Source organism: Coffea eugenioides, chromosome 6 (assembly GCF_003713205.1).
Source record: "Coffea eugenioides isolate CCC68of chromosome 6, Ceug_1.0, whole genome shotgun sequence".
Lineage (NCBI taxonomy): Eukaryota > Viridiplantae > Streptophyta > Magnoliopsida > Gentianales > Rubiaceae > Coffea > Coffea eugenioides.
In genome coordinates this window covers 38,771,034-38,791,582 of record NC_040040.1, presented here as the reverse complement: position 1 = coordinate 38,791,582, position 20,549 = coordinate 38,771,034, and the positions used below count along the sequence as shown (strand labels likewise).

At 40.0% G+C, this 20,549-nt stretch overlaps 1 protein-coding gene and 1 non-coding gene across 2 annotated transcripts; one reads left to right on the top strand and one right to left on the bottom strand.

Annotated features, from left to right (window-relative positions):
- Nucleotides 1–613: 613 nt before the first annotated feature.
- On the bottom strand, nucleotides 614–4,470 carry LOC113775058 (putative late blight resistance protein homolog R1B-16). Its single transcript, XM_027319784.1, has 2 exons — nucleotides 1,145–4,470; nucleotides 614–1,019 (listed from the first exon to the last, which is right to left on the bottom strand). The coding sequence occupies exon 1, from the start codon at nucleotides 4,393–4,395 to the stop codon at nucleotides 1,165–1,167; it is 3,231 nt and encodes a 1,076-aa protein (XP_027175585.1). The 5' UTR covers nucleotides 4,396–4,470; the 3' UTR covers nucleotides 614–1,019; nucleotides 1,145–1,164.
- A 15,567-nt stretch (nucleotides 4,471–20,037) lies between these two features.
- Nucleotides 20,038–20,144, top strand: LOC113776584. Its single transcript, XR_003469072.1, has one exon. It is a non-coding gene; the product is annotated as a small nucleolar RNA R71 (small nucleolar RNA).
- Nucleotides 20,145–20,549: the final 405 nt, after the last annotated feature.

Below are 20,549 nucleotides of genomic sequence, written 5' to 3'. Positions count from 1 at the left end.
AGAGCACTGATATTAAAATATTACCTTCCACAGAGTATTTGGGTACGTAGGGTGGGAAAAGAACCAATTGGACTCCAAGAAATTACGTCAACTCAGATCAGATGATGCTACTATTAATAGGCCCATGTCCTTCATCATTAATCTTTTATTCTGATTAGGAAGTTGTCTGGGTGATCCCTTTCTTGTTTTGCTGAAGCCTCTGATCTAATCTATTCCAATTTTGATAAGTCGGATCCTGAATTTGTTTTAGTTTTGGCGCACAAAAAATGCATCAAAAGCTTAGAGAAAGAGGAACAAAATTTTGCTTTAGGCTGCAAACCTTTTTGATTGTACAATGTAACAGATATTCTGTACCTGCTTGATTATATGATTTAATAAATTGTTATTAGGAGTCAGAAAAGATAGAAATTGTAAAAGAAGATGATGAAAATGATCTAATAAAATTGTTGAATCCTAGTAAATATGATACCCGATGGCATGCATTCTATTCCACGAACAAATTTAATTGCATCTATTGGTCGAATATATCTGCCTTTGATATGCAACCAAGCAGTCTTAATTTCGGATAAGGGTGAAACATTCTTGAAATCCTGACTTATTTGAGGAGGCAAAAAAAATAAAAAAAGCAGCTTCATTGACTTGAATCTTTAGGAAGAAAACATCAGACTCGGGAAGTGATATATTCCACTACAAGATTCTGTCACAGGGATAACAAGAAACTTGCAAAGAAAACAAACAGATACAACATTCCCAGTTCTGTGTACAGAAGTAAAGGATTAATAAAGAAAAGTAGACTGAAGTGGCTGCCCAACCAAACCAAACACAATGGAAAAGATCAGTCATCCATCATGAAATAAGGATCTTCAGATCAGTATTTCCCCTGTTTAATTGCTCTTCCTGAATTTCCTCCAATGAACTGGTACAGTTGGGACATTTAGACGCTTCAATTATTTCAAGAGTTCATATATTTTCCAAACAAGAAGGGGTCTCCTCCAAAAACTCGCAGCTTGATCCTGATGCTATTAAGAAAAAGAAAAAGAAAAACTATTAAGAAAAAGAACAACTTGATCTTGATGCTAAACAGATACACATAACCCGTAGCAGTACATGAGTAGAGTTCACTGGCTGTCCAGCGCAAACTTACTTGAGAAGATCAATCGTCCATCATGAGATAAGGATCTTCAGATCGGTATATCCATTGCTTCTTTGCTCTTCCTGAATTTCCTCCAATGAACTGGTACAGTTGGGACATTTAGACACCTCAATTATTTCAAGAGTTGAACTATTTCCCAAACAAGAAGGGATCTCCTGCAATGCATCACAGCTTTCCAACACTAACTTCTGGAGACGAGGAAAATAGTCCTGGTCCTCGTACTCATACTCGGAGGAGGCTGTCCACTTCACAATGTTCAAGGAAGCTAATTTCAAGAAGCGAACATTAGGGAACTTCTCTGCTTCCATTTCCCATATTTCCCCCTCAAAGGCTTCCTCGAGTAATTTGAGCACCTCAAGATTTGGCAGATTTCCAATTGCTGCCATTTTTCTCCACGGCTTGCCAAAATAAGTCAGGGTCAACCTTTTAATACTCAAAGGAAATTGGAAATCTATATGAAATTGCTGATAACCGTATAGGACGCGACTCAGACTGAGTGATTCCAACTGACTTAGACAATCCATTGCTACATGATGTTCAACATCTGGCTTGAGATTGACAGAGCATCTCAGTTTGCGGATATTTGGAAACTTTCTCAACAGCTTGCTGATGTTTTCCTCAGGATCGAGAGACAAACAGGCCAAGAAATCTAAGTCACGCAACTGTGACGAATTGTCAAGATTGTCGCTAGGGAAGAAGAAACAATAATACTTATGGCCCTCACTAATTAGTTCTAAATGCCTTAGTTTCTTCAGGTTCCATATGGTATCTGGTAGTGAAACTGAACAATGAAATGAAGAATTTCGCCAAATCAAAGTTTCTAAATTCGGGAGATTGCATATTGATGGTGGGAGATCGAGTTTACCTTGACCTAGAATCGCCAAGTAGCGCAAGTGAACAAGCAGTTCTAACTCTCTAGGAAAGGGGTCGAGTCCAATTTGGCTCAAATCTAACACTGTAACAAGTTTGATGATGTGAAAAATGAACCTAAAATCAAAATATACTTCGTTGCCCATGCCACTACTTAAGAATAATAGACGGCGTATGGCAGGAGCAAATAACCTTAACTTGTCAAAGTGCTCAGGATTAGAATCAATGCATAAACGGCGTAGGTAGCATGGCACATTGATATCAGATAGTTTATCATCCCTACGTACCAGCCGCGAAAAGTTTTCTTCTTTGGCTTTTGTCACGCAAAACTCATATAACAAATCGTGAATGCGACAAGCTTTGACCCCATCAATGGATCTTGGTTTGGAAACTGTGACTAAGCTTCTGCCAATGAGTTCCATCAGGTAATCATTTGCCACATCCTCCAATCTCTTGGGCTGATTTTTTTGAACAAATCCTTCAGCGACCCATAGAGAAATCAGCCTCTTGGTATTGTGTTCATGGTCTTCTGGAAAGCCTCCAAAATAAAGAAAACATGCCTTCAAAGTATCAGGTAAATGTTTGTAACTCAGCTCTAATGTAGCGGTACACTGTTCCGTACTAGAAACATTCCTTGAACTTAAACCTTCCACAGCTTCTTTCCAACCATATCGGTCCATCCTTGAGAGAATTCCGGCAAGAATGACAACCGTAAGAGGTAGTCCTTGACACATTTCCACGACTTGCTGTCGAATTTCACATAGTTCTGGAGGAGCCAAATCTTGTCCAGGATATAACTTCCCTTTTAGCAAATCCCAGGTCTCATTAGGAGTGAGTTGAGGAAGAGAATACGGTTCATGGTCAAGTTTGGCTTGCGGAGCAACACCACGGAGCCGACTTGTCAAGATAACTCTACTTCCATTTCCATCATCAGGGAATGAGGCTTCCAATCCGTTCCATGCATCAATGTCCCATACATCGTCCAAAACAATGAGATATCTGTTTTTCAGCAAATGTCTTTTGACTTGAAGAGCCAGATCTTCTTCACCCATCTTAAAAACATCCTCAGGAAGCTTGGACTCAATACAAGTCAAAATTTGAAGCAACAGATTTCTCTTTTGATATATTTGAGAAACAGTACACCAAACACGCTCATAAAAATGGGACTTCACTGAAGAATCATTGTACACTTTTCTAGCCAAAGTTGTCTTACCGCATCCCGGCATACCCACAATGGAAACAATTCTCACTTGGCGTGATCCATTTCTGAGTTGATTGATTATCGATGCCGTCTCATCCTCGAATCCCACCACCACATCATTGACTATTGGCTTACTTCCTTGTTGTGGCATGTGATTGAATCTCTTCGTTACTTCCTTAACTTTTCCACCAAGTCTTTCGCTATCACAAATCTTCAAGGCCGCAGCTTTAATGATGTTCATTTCTTCTAAAATGGAATGAATGGACATTGAAGAAGAATCTAAGATATTTCCAGTTATTAAGGAGTCAATAAGAAACTCTATCCTATATGCCACCCCAACAATACGATTCCAAATTGCCTGGACGTCCTCGTCTTCGTTGTGCAGCTCCACAATTTTCCTCAGCAAAGAGCGTAAACAATCAAGTTCTTCCAGGACTTTTTGAATTGGATGATCGATCAAAGCAATCGAACCAGCCTCAGAACTCGTCACATCCATCATCTTTTCTAGAAGGGAATCAACAAAGCCCAATCCATTGGTCTTGGGAAAATTGAATGATGATGATTCTGGACACTTCTCTGTGATTTTTGCATCAATGAGCTTAATTATTCCCAACAACTCAGTACACACAAGGTCCATATCCTTGGCTTGTATAGCGTCTTTGATTGCATTCAGAGAGAGAGGGGAAATAAAATCTCCTCCATAACAGTTCACGACTCGGGTTGGATCTCTTACTTTCTCATCAAACATCTTTGGCTTATCAACGAGAATGGTTCTCAAGGAATTTAGCCCCTCGTAAAACATTTGTAGTTGCTGCAAAATCACAGGACAAGTACCATGCTTTAGTTTCTCCCAAAGATTACACAGGAGAGAATGGAAGAAGTCTCTCAACAGATGCTCATCTGTGTCTCCGTATGATTGTCTTGATAACTTTGAAGCAGTCAGGGCCTTGATACAAGTCTCAAGGACTTGCGGTTCAACAGGAATAATCTTCTGCAGCAGTTCCGAAATGCTTTCCTGGACATCCTTGGGCGGTCCGAAACCCTTCTTAAACTGGCATTTATAAGAGAGGCGTGCTGCATTGATAGCCACAGCTTCAGTGTGAACCAACAAAGGTCCCAATTCTGTGTTTTCAACGCCATACAGTGTGACAAAACGGATCAAGTTTTTCATGAACGCCAGCTTCTCTTCAAGGGCTTTAATTAGTCCAACTTCATGTGCCGGCCAAATCCATGACCAATAATTCACTAGATTCCTCAAAAGAGAATCCATGAATTCCATAAGGTCATCTTGTCGAACGAGCGAATTACTGGACTGCCGTGACGAGGAACCCAAGAAAAAGGCATACCATTCGCAAATTTCTTGTTCGAAGGATTTAATGTCTTTTTCTAAATCATCGACCGCATCCCAGGGCTGATCAGAAGATTGGATCTCCTTTGCCCACTTGGGAATGGCATCTCCAATCCGAACTGCCAGAGCTTCTAGGCTTGCATTATGATTATCTGCCTGGTTCTTTTTGTTGTCAAATGGTAATTGCACATCATGGTTGCTGTATTTTCTCGCACACAGAAGAAATGTTCTCAGATATCTTAGCATGCGTTTCAGGTACTTCTGCTGCCCATCTGGAAATTCTGGACAATCGTTCTCCAGCGCTTGCAGATCATCCAATATGGAAGAAATACAAGTGACACTAGTGGAGGCCATCTAATAAAAGGAAGATTAACAAGGGAACCAGAAGGTATCGATCTCAATTTTAGAGATGAAGCAGTTCTCAAATATGAAAGGAGATAAGAAAGATCTGCAAAACCTCAAAAACAAGTGCTCTCTTCTACTGTCTAATCATTAAATTTTGAAACGTTTGTGGCCGTTTTCATTCGGTCAATCGCCAAAAAACTTTCTGTCAACTCAATTCAAATTTTCACACAGCTCATGCACTGGAAAACAGAGGAATCACACATCTCAATGAAAATTAAAATTATTTCACGTGGCAACCAGTAATGGTCCTAAAGTTGTCGGGCACTACCAAAATAATTGCAAAGAAACGTCATGAAAGTACTCAAAAGGGGTCCAGTGCCACTCTCATCTTCTTTATTTTTTCAAAGCACATTTGTGTGGGTTCGATTTAAATCACCTCATGCAACAACAGAGCCTTGGGACAACATCAGCGACCTGCCCAATGAAAAAGGTACAAATGTGACTGTTAAAAAATACACATAAAGCAAGAAGTCTTTAACGTGATTTTTTTGTAATGGTATAGTACAACTCCTTTTTCTTTTGATTTATAAGCGGTATTTTTGGGTGCCTGTTTCACAACAAAGAATAGTTAATTACTGGATATAAACATTGAAAGAACTCTTTGCATTTTGCCTGGAGAACTGGAATTACGTGCTTTCATACGTTGGCAAGTGTAAACACCATATTTGTACTGCCCGGAACACTTCCCTGAAAAATTAATATTTGTTGCACTCATGAGATTAGATTTGGATCTCCTGTTTCCACGGCTAGGGAAGCTACTTTAATAAGATCATATAAGCGGATGTTGCTGCGGTATGTTTAGTAATCAGAGAAGAGGTATGGAAAGTAAAACATATGGTAAACAAGGCGGCACGTTGCAACCTGACATGCACGGATCAAGAAGAGAATATTTCTACAAAAGCAAGTGGTGAGTCTGGTGACCTATAACCGGGGTTTGGAAATGTTGCGTACTGCAGAAGCTAAAAATGTGTTGGGATGTCACGAAATTAATATAAATATAAAGGGCCTAAGAATAAAACATTTGTGAGGAAGCGTAAGCAGTACTAATTACTAAACAAAGCCATCCTGGGACCACTGATTATGGGCATTACATCAACAAAATACTATCTATTTATGGGCATTTTATTCTGAATCATTGCATTTATGTAAAATACATAAATATTTTGGATAGCACGGATATTCACACTAGTTGTCCTTGTACTAAGTTTTATGGGCATTTTACTCTGAATCATTACATTTTGGATACTACTTTGATTAGAATTTAATTTAAAGACATTCACTGGAGTTTGGATGTATCCAGAGAGCACCGATCGATGTATGTTCAAGCGTAAATTGAAATAAATATGCAACTTAAAATTTTTAAAAATAAATTACTACTGCATATCCGAAATTTACTTTTTGGAGAGTAGGTTTAGTTCATACTATTTTTCATAGTATTTTAAAATATATAAGTACAAAAAATTTTAAATTATACCTATAATCATGTATTATACGAGTATATTATGAGTACTTACTAACTAAGGTACTAAACTTTAATCATTAATAAAACATCTTATCGTTATTTCAAATAAACTTTCTAATACTAGTTTGAGATAAGTTTTAAAGTAAAATAGTGCATGCGTCTCATAAATCAATAAATCTTGATTATTAATCAAATTTGCCATGTTATCAGTAATAATTACTATTTATGTATAAAAACTTACTATTACTTGAATTAAACTTACTAAGGTATATTATGAATGCTTACTAACTAAGGTACTAAGTTTTAATCATTAAAAAAAACATCTAAGTTTTAATCATTAATAAAAACATCTTATCATTATTTCAAATAAACTTCCTAATACTACTTTGAGATAAGGTTTTAATGTAAAAATTGTACATGCATTCCAAAAAATGGTAAATTTTGATCCTTAATCATTTTTATTGCCATGTTATTAGTAAGAATTACTATTTATGTATAAAAACTTACTGTTATTTGAACTAAACTTACTCTTTTAAAAGTAAGTTTGGGATATCAAGTAGTAATCTATTTATTTTAAAATTAAGTTTAATATTTATTCCAATTTACCTTTGAGGTATAAAAGTTACTAATCTATTACACTTAACTTACTATTTTAGATAGGAAACTTACTTCCATAATTTTAGGTGTTATTTTATTTAGGTGAATAGGTCCAACAATAAATCAAATGATCGTTAAAAGTGCAACAACATGTTATATCAGGTAAAAACTATTTCGCTATCATAACTATCGTTTAGTATCTATATCTATATGTATTGCTGAGGAGGGTTTTGGATAAGGAGCTTCCAAAATTATCAAAAGTCTGAGTGCTATTTTAATAGAATTTTACATTTTTATAATTAAAAAATATTTATCTCTTAACTAATCATGTAACCGGCCCTACAAATCCTATAATCATGCTTATATTTTTTCCACATTTCCCTCATGTTTTTTCCACTACCCCATAAAATTCAAACTCCTAAACTTTAACTAACGGATAATAACCACCCCTGTAAAATGATATCTGCAAATTCCAATTCACATCTCACATTTATTACTGACACTTATCATATCACTTAGAGTAATAACTAACCGTTAATTTAAGAAATTCGCAACTACGAAAGTCAAATATCCAAAATTTAGGAGCCTGTTTAAATTACAATTTTCACAATTCAACGTATCTTATTGTCATAATATATTTTACTCTCACAATCATTCACAAATTATAAAGGCATTAAAAATAAATAATTTTTTTAATAAAAATTAATTCACACACACACACACATATATATATATATATATTCTCATAATGCATATATATATAAGATTATCAAATCGAATGCATAATATTGGTAAGTATTTCATTTTAAAATAAAAAAACATGCAATTACATTTATTTCTATCTATATATCATTCATTTTCTAATATAAATTATTATTATTATTCTAAGATCCATCTTTTGCAAAAACACAATTCTTGAATGATTTACAGTTTTTTTTCATACTTTGAACTATTGTTAGATAAATCTTAAATTTTAATTATGTTGGTATAATTTTTTTAACTTTTTTCAAATTAAAATGGTATAATCTTTTGATTTATTTTAATAATGTAAGCATCGTGCTACGATATTCACACTAGCTGTCCTTGTATGACCGAGCCTGAGAGTTTGAGCATGTTTTGGTTGAATGTTATAATTCAAAATTTGGGGTTTGGAGGGAATAGCTTATATCCATTGTAATCAAAACTCAAACAAATGTGGGAATAAACCTGATTGTCACAACAAACTATACAAATGTGGGGATAAATCTTAGTTAGTAAGTACTCATAATATACCTGTATAATAAATGATTATAGGTATAATTTAATATTTTTTGTATTTATATATTTTAAAATACTATGAAAAGTAACCTTGTAAAATATATAATAAAATTTTGTCTTATCATAAGTTTGTATTCATTTTCAATTTTTGAAAAGTTTGAAAGTTTGGATAACAATAACAACAAATCTTCCTAGTTACACGTAGAATATCACTTGTTTCTATATCACAATTTTTATAATTTAACACCTATGAATATAATAAAATAAAATTATTATTTTATAATACGATAAAATTTTATTATTTTCTAAGGTTATGTGAAAGGTCAAAATATTTTTCACAGAATATTTTAAAATATATAAGTACAAAAGAATATTAAATTATACATATAATCATGCATTATACAAGTATGTTACGAGTACTTACTAACTAATGTACTAAGTTTTAATCATTTATAAAATATTTTATTGTTATTTCAAATAAGCTTTCTAGTATTAATTTGGTATAAGCCATAAAGGATTGAGTGATTTGAGTCAGTTGCTTCTGTGTTAATTTTGACTGTAGTTAACGAATTCAATGATTTAGTCCGTCTACCTTAGGTTAGTGGGAAAATGGGTCACAGTTGGCTGGAATAAAATTGTAATAAACCCGTTTTCCAATAAAAAATCAATTCTTTATCGCTTTCCTCCATTATAAGAACAAAGTACCCCTTTTCCTAAAAAAAAATTATTTATCGGATAAAATAAAAATAAACCCGTTTTTCAATAAAATTCTAACTCTTTATGCCTTTCCTCTATTATAAGAATTGTGCACCCATTTTGCCATAAACAAATTTATTTATCAAATAAAAAAATTTATTTATCGAAAAAATAAAAATAAGCTCGTTTCTCAATAAAACATCAGCTCTTTATGGCTTTCTTCCCTTATAAGAAAAGAGTATTCATTTTGCCATAAACAAATTTGTTTATCAAATAAAATAAAAATAAACTCTTTTTTCAATAAAAAACTAGTTCTTTATGACTTTCTTCCATTATAAGAATATAGTACCCATTTTTCTAAAAAAATATTATTTATCGAATAAAATAAAAATGAACCTGTTTTTTCAATAAAACACCAACTCTTTATAGTTTTCCTCTATTATAAGAACAAAGTACCCATTTTTTCATAAATAAATTTATTTATTGGTTGAAAAAATAAATATATTTTTCAATAAAACACCAATTCTTTATAGTTTTCCTTCGTTCACTACAACAAAAAAGGGTATTGGCGATGACAGGTGCCGAACTTGTGCAATAATAATAAATAAATCCTAACTACCACCTGCAACAGCTAGTAATCAATTCGAGTACTGGAGCAGGGACTCTAGGTGTGCAATGGGTTACTTGATTCACCCTGTTCCCGAAGAGTTTGCTTAATCCGATATACCTGAATCAATTATTTAACTGAGTTCTCTAACTAGTAGATAGTGGTAAGCAGGGTCGTCTTCTCAGGGACTGGAGAGATATTTGTTTCTTTTCAAATCAAGATTAATGGGGGGTTTTGGTATCAAATGCCAACTAAACGAATTAACTGCAGAAAATAATTAATTAAAAGAAATAAATGAGAGAAACTCTAGCCAAGGGTATACTTCAGAAATGGTTCATGCACTGATCATTGATTCAAAGGTAATTCCAACATTTACTAATAGATTGGTTCTAGTTGTCTCGCACGCGCTAAACAACCAACCCTTCCTTAATTTATCGATAGCCAAGGTACGACCGTTAGCTATTTCTCTAACCCAAAAACAACCCTAGGTACGACCGTAGGATTCAATTTCCAGATTGCATTAATAATTAGAAAGGCCCAATCCTAACCAATAAACACGCTACGAGGGTTTATTTAAGCTAGATCATATATTCCCCTGACATAAACCCAATTATACCAGTTGCTACTGGGATAGAGGTAACGAACAATTACGGATTCAATTACCTCTATTTAGCAAAATAGCCTATATGAATAATTAATTATTGCGCACTAATCAATCATACACAAGAGCTATAACAGTTAAAAGCAAAGAACATATAAATACCAATAAACGGAGGAAATAATTAAAAGCGGTTTAGATCTCACAGCATTAATTGAACCAATTCATCAGCTGTCCCTTGACTAGAATTAGAGAATTAGCCCTCCATTAATGGAGGACAAACCGCGCGTGGAAAACTGAGAAAGGTTTGCACTTCGATTATCCCGCTTCGGTCCACCACAGGAGGAGAAAGCTCAAATTTGTATTGCTCTCGATTGTTAAGTGGAAACATACGAGAGATTGCTTTTGTTCTCCAATTCGATTCGCACAAGGTAGGACAGCCCAAGAGCAAAGTCAACAATGACGGCTCCTTTAAGCTTTCTTCCTTTTTCCAATTGAAGTCAAGATACACGAGAGTGAAAGTTTCTCAATTGCTTGATTTCTCAAGTTGTCAAGTCAAAACATGAAGAATTCGTTTCTCACAAGTCAACAATGATGGCTTCTGTCCGTTGCCTTTTTCCACTCCAGGCTGCGGCTCTCTCCTCTCATTCAAAAACCAAAAACGAAGACTCCCCTCTAACCTAAGCCGCGCCAGAGATAAATTACAAATTGTTACTTCCCAAAATTGCAGCAAGACTCCCTAGAAATATATATTAAAATAAAATCTATTACAATTAGGTTTTTTTCCGCTTCTCAAACGGGCCCCACTCCGATGAATCTTCTAAAAGTTGAATTTAAGCGCTTTTCAGCAACCATTCCTGCAATTAGCACCAAAACAAAATATCAGTAGAATCCACCCAATTAACGAAAATATTTAGTCAATTAATTATGCAATAATGCCCAAAATACCCACTAAAATGCAACCTATCAATCTCCCCCACACCTGAACTATGCTTGCCCTCAAGCATAATTACTCAGAAATACAATCGAGATACGAAGCTAATCACAGCAGTTCATACCAAAAACGGCATCCCAATCTCCCCACTAACCTCATCGAAATCAGAATATACCAAATCAAAAATGCTCACAGTTCCAAATGCACTCGTTCACTCCAAAGTGTATATGAAATGTATATAAGATGGCTCTCAAATCAACACAATAGAATGACACTACCATAAGCTTGCTCATATATCATATCTCCACCACCTACTCATGAATTTAAATGCAGCAATCAAGGGACTTTGCAAGGTTGTAGTGGGGCTAGGGTGAGAAGGTAGGATAAAAAGGAGTCAAAAGGGTGCAAAAGTATAAAGAGAGTGCCCAGAAATTCATTACATAGATTCTTGCACATTTGAAATTTAAAGGCACCTCAACCATCACACAAGTGAAGCGAACTAGCACTTGCCACAGCCTTCGCCTTTTCTCCTTTTTTTTTTTTTTTTTTTTTTTTGTTTCCAATACTCCCAACCAGCACCCTAAAAGTCAACTTTACTTGCTGGTTTCCTGCACTTTGTCTTCTTTTCACATAAAAGTCAACTTTCTCTTTCTCTCTTTCTTTTTTTTCTCTTTTTTTTTTTGATACATAAATGGGTGTAATGCCCTTCGAATAACACTCCAAAAGTCTGTATAATGAAATCAAAGCACTTCTTCACACGAGGTTCAAAAAGAAAGTCTAAAAAGAGGTTTCACGGCTAAGAGCTGGGGTCTCAAGCAACGAATAGGGGTTAAGGCTCAACTTGGCTCCCTAATGATAATAAATAATCCAAGGGTTGGTTTTAAGAAAGTCCCAAAAATGGCTCATTCCTAGGTGCCCTATCATTTCAATGCATTAAATTCATTTAAATGTGATCTTGACATGCATAACCGAGCAAGTTCTAGAATGACAAACCATGTGCACTAACCACTCAACAAAACGAAAAATTAGGCCCAAAAAAATCGCACAAGTGATCAAATGGATGTCAAGTTCAGCATATTAATCAATCAATTCAGTATCAAGGAAAGTGGAACACCCCATGGCATGAACTTACTATGTACGCTTATATCCCAATTCGCATTCATCATCGTTCAAAGAAAAGACAACTACTAAGGCAAGGAAAAACTCAATCAGACAACGAAAAGCACAACCAAAGCATAGTTAACCCTCCCCCACACCTAAACCTTTCATTGTCCCCAATGGAAGCGGATAAAGAGGAAAATAAAGCGATAAAGGCACGACACTTCCCTTAATATGGCGGGGCAGAGGTGAACTAAGGTCGTGGAGGGCACGGTGGCCGGAAACCCACGTGGTGGAGGTACTGCGCTAAATTCTGGGCCATGCCGGCCATTTGGCCCTCCATTCGATCCATACGATTGTCCATGTGTTGCATCTGGAACCGAAGAGCTGCAAGCTGGCTATCGACGGAGGAAGATGGTGGGGGTGCCGAAGAGGAAGGTCCAGGTGTATCCGTAGAAGGACCACCAGCCGCCGGGGCAGTGGATTTGGAAGCGCTGCGCTTCGGAGGAACAGAGATTGGCCCCGGGGGAGCAAACTGGAAAACGCCATTAACCTGTCGCACAAGACCCATTCTCTCCAAACAAACCAAATCGAGAGGTTCCATAGTACAAGCACGATGCAAATTATGGTTATTTAAGTCCAAAACCCCAAGATTCACTGCCAACTGAGTGATAAATGAGCCTAAGATTAATGGCTTATTTTTCTTAGTTAGCACAGTTCGGAGCTGGAGGGCAAACCAGCCACCCACATTGACCTTAGTCCGAGTGACCATGCACCAAACGAAAAAGAACTCGGGCTTAGTCAGAGTACCCGAGCTATCCTTCCTACCTGAGAAACTATAGGCCATGAATCGATGTAAATAGCGGTAGGCGGCGCTCTTAAGATAAGAGGCCTTAGACTGACTGGGGTCATAGCACTGTCGGTCAACTGACAAACCACTCCAATAATCAAGGTAATGAGAGAAAAATGGCTCCGAGTACTCGCACACACTGTGCATGTACTCCTCACTCTGGGAGTAGGGAATATCAATAAACCCAAAAGCCAAATTAAACTCAGTTATAGATTGGATGAACTCTCTACCCATTAATCGAAACCTCACTACCCCAGGAGTGGTAACGGAAAATTCATCAGGAATATTAAGTTCAAAGGTAGCATAGAATTCCCACGTCAGTTCAGTGAAAGCAGGTAAAATGATAGAAGCATAGCGGGTCCAACCTACGTTAGTCAAGTGCTGCGTGACTTCATCCCTCAGGTTTAAAATATCAAGTGTAGGGCCATGGATGTATTTACAAGGAATAATCTTCCTTGTGCAAGCCGATGCATACCGCTCCTTGTCGGCAGCCCGGGTGAAGGTCAAGTGACCGCCAAAATGGGCCGGAGAGGAGATATGAACCTCCCTATTCCGCCCAAGGCGAGTACGGGGTCCTCCAGGCCCAGTCGATGGGGAAGGTCGCTCTAAGGGGACCGTAGGCTGAGGGGTGGAAGTGGAGGGCGTGTTTTTGCCTTTGTTCTTGGGTTTAGTCATTTGAAATCAGAGGGAAGGTCCAAGGCAGGGGAATGGTAACCCAACGAGATCAACAAATAGCCAACAAATAGCCAATCAAAACAAATGATCCTCAGCCACAGCTCCCAATCCCAATCAAGTGCACAAATCAACAATAAAATTACCCCAAGAGTCAATTAAACCTGCGAGCACCAAAATTTTCCCCAAATACAACCAAATAAACCCAAAAATCAATTAAGTAGGTAAGCACAACAATTTTTCCCAAGACTAATTAAACAGGCAACCAGGGTAAAAATTCCCCTCCAACTATCACTGATTAAGCACAAAATTCGACAATTAGCCAGCAATCACCCACGGATATAACACAGCACCCAAAATCAAGCACAAGATTTCTGTCCTGAGCTAGCAAATAAACATTCTATCATCAGCTACAAAATTAAATTCTGGCAGCGGAACCATCAGCTACTTAGTGACAGAAATTGAAAAAGAAATCACCGGAGTCGCGCAGAGGCTGCTTGGAGGGCGCGCGCTTCTGGGCTGGAGCTGCGCGGAAGAAACGCGCGGGGGCTGGAGCTGGTGCGCGAGGGTTGCGCAAAGCCTGCGCCTGGAGAGGGGCTGGGCTGGCGCGCGGCAGGCTGTTGATGGGCGCGCGATGCGGCGCACTGGAGTGGCGCGCGGGTTGCTGCTGGAGCTCTGCTGGTGGTGAGGGGCGCCTGGACAGAGCTCGCGTGCGTTTGGGCTGCCTGCGAGAGGGGCTCGCGCGAGGAGGCTGCTAACGACCCGAGCGCGCGAGCGAGGCTGCTGCTGGGTGGATCTGGACCAGCGCAGGAGGACGCGCGCGGTCTGATTCTGGCTGCGCGCTAGCGCGCGGCAGGCGAGGCTGGGCGAGGCAGGCGGCGGCGCGATGGGCTGGCGGCAGGCGCGCGCGGTCTCGCGCTGCTGGGAGACGCGGCTGTGCAGCGACCGCGATGGACGGCGTGTGGTGCGGCGGCGGACCAAGCAAAAGAAGGAAAAGAAGAAAAGAAAGAAAAGGGAGAAGAAAGAAGAAAGAAAGAAAAAGGAAGAAAAGAAGAAGTAGGGCTACGGAAGTTTTTTTTTTTTTTTTTTTTTTTTTTTTAACGTGACCACCTAGCGTGGGCACGCCTAACTGCCATGTAGCCCGCAGATTCTGAACGAAAATTTCCTCCGTCAGGCGTGACCATCTGGCGTGGGCACGTCTAACTACCATGTAGCCCGCAGATTCTGAACGAAAATTTCCTCCGTCAGGCGTGACCATCTGGCGTGGGCACGTCTAACTACTATGGAGTTCGCAGAACCTGAGCGAAAATTCCTTTTCCTCAGGCGTGACCACCCGGCGTGGGCACGCCTAACCACTAATCTCCTGCCACAAAACATCAAACCATCAATCGACACTAATACATAACTAAAACTTCAAAAATGCATGAAAACTGCCACAAATAGTCTTGGGTTGCCTCCCAAGTAACGCCTTTCTTTAATGTCTTTGGCTAGACATGGCCAAAACCCTCAAGCATGAGAAAGTGGATCGTGGAGGTGTTCAACCTCTACTTCTTCAACATAGAAACCCTCATAATAAGGTTTGAGACGATGGCCATTCACCACGAACTTTTTCTCCGTGTTTAAACTCTGGATCTCCACTGCACCATAATGGAACACATTAGAAACGACAAATGGACCAATCCAACGAGAACGCAACTTACCGGGAAAAAGTTTAAGCCTTGAGTGATACAAGAGGACTTTTTGCCCCACTACAAAAGTTTTCCTAGAAACCTGTTGATCATGAAAGATTTTACTCTTTTGCTTATAGATCGTGGCATTCTCATAAGCTTCATTTCTTATCTCCTCTAACTCCTGTAGTTGCAATTTCCTTTGGACCCCTGCTTCGTCAAATCCCATGTTACATTGCTTCACTGCCCAAAACGCCTTGTGTTCGAACTCCACGGGGAGATGGCAATCCTTACCGAAAACAAGTCTATAGGGAGACATCCCAATTGGCGTCTTATACGCGGTTCTGTACGCCCATAGTGCGTCCTCTAACTTTAAACTCCAATCCTTCCTGTCCGGGCGCACCATCTTCTCCAAGATCGACTTGACTTCCCTGTTCGACACTTCGGCTTGACCGTTCGCCTGCGGGTGATACGGTGTGGATACCTTGTGCAGTACACCGTATTTTCGAAACAAGGCCGTGATAGTCTTGTTGCAGAAATGTGTCCCTCTATCACTAACCACAGCTCTTGGCATCCCAAAACGGACAAAGATATTAGACTTTAAGAACTCTGCAACCACTCTAGAATCATTAGTACGGGTGGCTTTGGCTTCCACCCATTTAGAAACATAATCCACAGCAAGTAAAATGTATAGGAAACCAAAAGATGAGGGAAAAGGACCCATAAAATCTATCCCCCAAACATCAAAAATTTCAACAAACAACATGGGGGTTTGAAGCATTTGGTCCCTGCGAAAAATATTCCCCACCCTTTGACACCTATCACAGGATTTACAGAATAAATAAGCATCTTTGAACAGGGTGGCCCAGTAAAAACCACTCTCTAACACCTTTCGAGCTGTTCGTTTGGGCCCAAAGTGCCCTCCACATGCAAACGAATGACAGAAATTTAAAATGGAGTGAAATTCACCTGCACTTACACACCTCCTGAGCACTTGATCCGAACATTGTCTCCAAAGGTACGGGTCGTCCCAAATGTAATATTTGGCATCACTTTTCAACTTGTCTCTCTTAGCCTTGGGCCACCCTGCAGGCAATTGATTAGTCACCAAGAAATTTACTATATCAGCATACCAGGGTGTAGACGAGTTAATGGCAAGTAGTTGCTCCTCTGGAAATGCCTCCCTCAATGGTAGCTCTTCCTTATGAGCAAGCAAGCGGCTCAAATGATCAGCGACTAGGTTTTCTGCCCCACTCTTATCTTTAATCTCCAGATTGAACTCTTGGAGGAGCAGGATCCATCTGATAAGCCTTGGTTTAGCATCTTTCTTCGTCATCAGATATCTCAAGGCTGCATGGTCAGAAAAAACTATTACTTTTGCACCTAGCAAGTATGGTCTAAATTTTTCTAGTGCAAAAATCACAGCAAGTAATTCTTTCTCTGTTGTAGAATAATTGAGTTGAGCTCCATTCAACGCCTTTGATGCATAATAGATTGCATGAGCCGCCCTACCAATCCGTTGCCCCAACACTGCTCCCACTGCATAATCACTCGCGTCACACATTATCTCAAATGGGAGGCTCCAGTCTGGAGGTTGGATAACAGGTGGTGATGTCAATGACTCCCTCAATCTGTCAAATGCCACCTTGCACTCCTCGGTGAAGTCATATGCTACATCTTTTTGCAACAGCTTGAACAGGGGCGCTCCAATTTTCGAGAAGTCTTTTATGAATCTCCTGTAGAACCCTGCATGACCCAAAAAAGAGCGCACCTCCCGCACACTTGCGGGGTAAGGTAAAGCGGAAATAATATCGACTTTTGCCTTGTCTACCTCTATACCTCTGGACGACACTACATGCCCTAAAACAATACCATGGTCCACCATGAAATGACATTTTTCCCAATTTAGAACCAAATTTGTCTCAATGCATCTTTTCAAAATTAAAGCTAAATTATCAAGGCATTCATCAAAACTATCTCCATACACACTAAAATCATCCATAAACACCTCAATAATTTTTTCTACATATTCAGAAAATATACTTACCATACACCGCTGAAAAGTTGCTGGGGCGTTGCAGAGGCCGAAAGGCATCCTCCGGTAGGCAAATGTACCAAAGGGACAGGTGAAGGTAGTCTTCTCCTGATCCTCTGGTGCTATTACGATCTGAAAATAACCAGAGAAACCATCAAGAAAACAGTAATAGACACGGCCCGCTAACCTTTCTATCATCTGATCAATAAAAGGAAGAGGGAAGTGGTCCTTCTTCGTCACAGCATTCAGACGCCGATAGTCAATGCACTGGCGCCATCCTGTGGGTTTCCTCACCGGGACCATCTCACCCTCTTGGTTCTCCTCAACTGTTACTCCCGCCTTTTTCGGGACTACTTGCACGGGACTCACCCAGGAACTATCTGAGATGGCGAAAATTATTCCAACTTCTAGGAGTTTAAGTATCTCCTTCTTGACCACTTCCATCATTAGTGGGTTCAATCTCCGTTGCCCTTGTCTAACTGGCTTTGCATCATCCTCAAGCCGGATTCGATGCATGCATAAGGAGGGGCTAATTCCTTTGATATCTGCTACACTCCACCCAATCGCCTCCTTATGATCTCGGAGAAGACGAATTAGTCTATCTTCTTGCCTTGGTGACAGGTGTGCCGATATGATGACTGGCAGTGTCTCATTGTCCCCGAGAAAAGCATACTTCAAATGCTTTGGGAGAGGTTTGAGCTCCAACTCAGGCGCCTGCACAATAGAAGGCAACAATTTTGCCTGAGTTTCTGGTACAAAAACAGAAGTAAGCTCATACCTTGGGGAAATTGGTGGGAGCGAATGCAGTGCTCCAACAGCGTGGTATAGCTCATCATTTATTTCTACATCAAGAGTTGCTCCCAACTCAAGATGTTTGGTCAATGCCACTGCCAGTGCATCAACCCCATCCAATTCAAATATTTCCTGTACAAGGGGCTCAACAACACTTAAAGCATAAACAGAGTTAGTCTCATCTGGGTACTTCATCGCCTCAAAAATATTAAAATTTACAATTTTCCCATCAAACTCCATCGACAAGGTACCCTCATTTACATCTATTTTAGTCCTAGCAGTGCTTAAAAATGGCCTACCTAACAGAATAGGAGACGGATTTAGTGCCCTTTCATCCCCCATGTCTAGGACATAGAAATCTGCAGGAAAAACTAACTCATTGACCTGTACCAAAACATCTTCAACTAACCCTTCCGGGTAAGCATTGGTACGGTCTGCAAGTTGGATTATAATGCCTGTGCCTTTTAACGGGCCAAGATTTAGAGATGCATAGATTGTCTTGGGCATAACATTAATTGACGCCCCCAAATCCAACATTGCTTTCCTAATTGGAGTACCTCCTATCTTGCAGGGAATGGTGAACATACCTGGGTCTCCACATTTTGGTGGGAGCTTCCTCTGGAGTATAGCTGACACGTTTTCTCCCACCGCCACTCGTTCATCTCCCCTTAGCTTCCTCTTGTGGGTGCACAGGTCCTTCAGAAATTTGGCATATTTCGGTATTTGCTTGATTGCATCCAGTAGGGGGATGTTAATCTCTACTTTTCTGAATACATCCAAAAGTTCCTTTTCCCTCTCTACTTTCCTTGTCTTTTCCAACCTGCAAGGAAAAGGGGGTAAGTTAGAGCTGATAGTGAGTGGAGAGGTGGAGGATACCTTAGGATCTTCACGAACACGTCCTTCCTCCTCAATTTCCTTTTCTATCTCCTCCTCGCTTTTGCTTTTTGAATTTTTCACTTTAGGTTCTTCCAGCTCCTTGCCACTCCTCAGCGTCATGGCACTTACATTCCTGGGATTTACCTCAGGTTGCGATGGCAGTTTCCCATAAACGTGAGATTCCAAGCGGTTGATGGCAGTTGCCAGTTGACTTATTCGAACATCTTGGTCTTTCTTGTCAGCTTTGGTGTCCTGCTGGAGCTGCTCGGTTTTCGCGGCCAAGGATCTGATCTCCTGTTGAAGCTGTGTAGTAGTCGTGGCCAGGTTGGTAGTAGTCGTGGCCAGGTTCTTGACTAGGTCCTCCAAAGAGCTTCCTGTATTGGAGGATGAGGGTTGAGATTTTGGTTGCCAAGGCTGGTGGAATCCTGGTGGACGATTCGGGAATGAACCTTGTTGCCTGTTCCCGTAACTGAGATTGGGGTGGTCTCTCCAACCGGGGTTGTATGTGTTGGAATACGGGTCATATTGCCTGCGGGGCGCGGGCACGCCTCCGGCCATGTTTACCTGTTCCGCCCCGTCCTCTTGCAGAATGGGGCACGAATCCGTGCAGTGGTCCATGCTAGTACAGATTCCACACACCTTTGCTCGCGGTGTGTCTCTCATGGCCAACTGCCTGACTGCAGACGTCAACTCTGACAGTTGCTGCTGGATGGATGACGTCTCTGCCTCATTTACCCTACGGGTAGGATTGCTCTCACGGAAGCCGAACTGCTGAGAGTTTTCTGCCATGGCTTCAATAAGGTCCCATGCTTCCCTCGGTGTTTTGTTCGCCAGGGCTCCTCCACTCGCAGCGTCAATAATACCCCTGTCAGTTGACTGGAGCCCTTCATAGAAGTACTGGATCAACAGTTGTTCGCTAATCTGATGCTGTGGGCATCCCTTGCACAACTTGTTGAACCTTTCCCAATAATCGTACAATGATTCCCCGGAGTACTGCTTGATACTGCATATTTCCTTTCTCAAACTCGCAACCCGGGATGCGGGGAAAAATTTTTCCAGAAATTTCTTTTTCAACTGTGCCCACGTGGTGATACTACCTGCAGGTAGGTAGTATAGCCAATCCTTCGCTGCATCCTTGAGAGAGAAAGGGAAAGCCCTGAGTCGTATTTGCTCTTCGGTGACCGCAGGGGGTTTCATGCTAGAGCAAACCACTTCGAATTCCTTGATATGTTTGTGGGGTTCCTCACCAGAAAGGCCATGGAACGAAGGTAGGAGTTGAATCAACCTCGATTTCAACTCGAATGAGGTATTCTCAGCCAGAGTTGGGAACGTGATGCACAAGGGCTGATGAGTCAGTTCTGGGGTAGCCAGCTCCCGTAATGTCTGGGTGTTGGCCATGCTCAATTCGTCTTCTATTGACTCGTTTTCAGA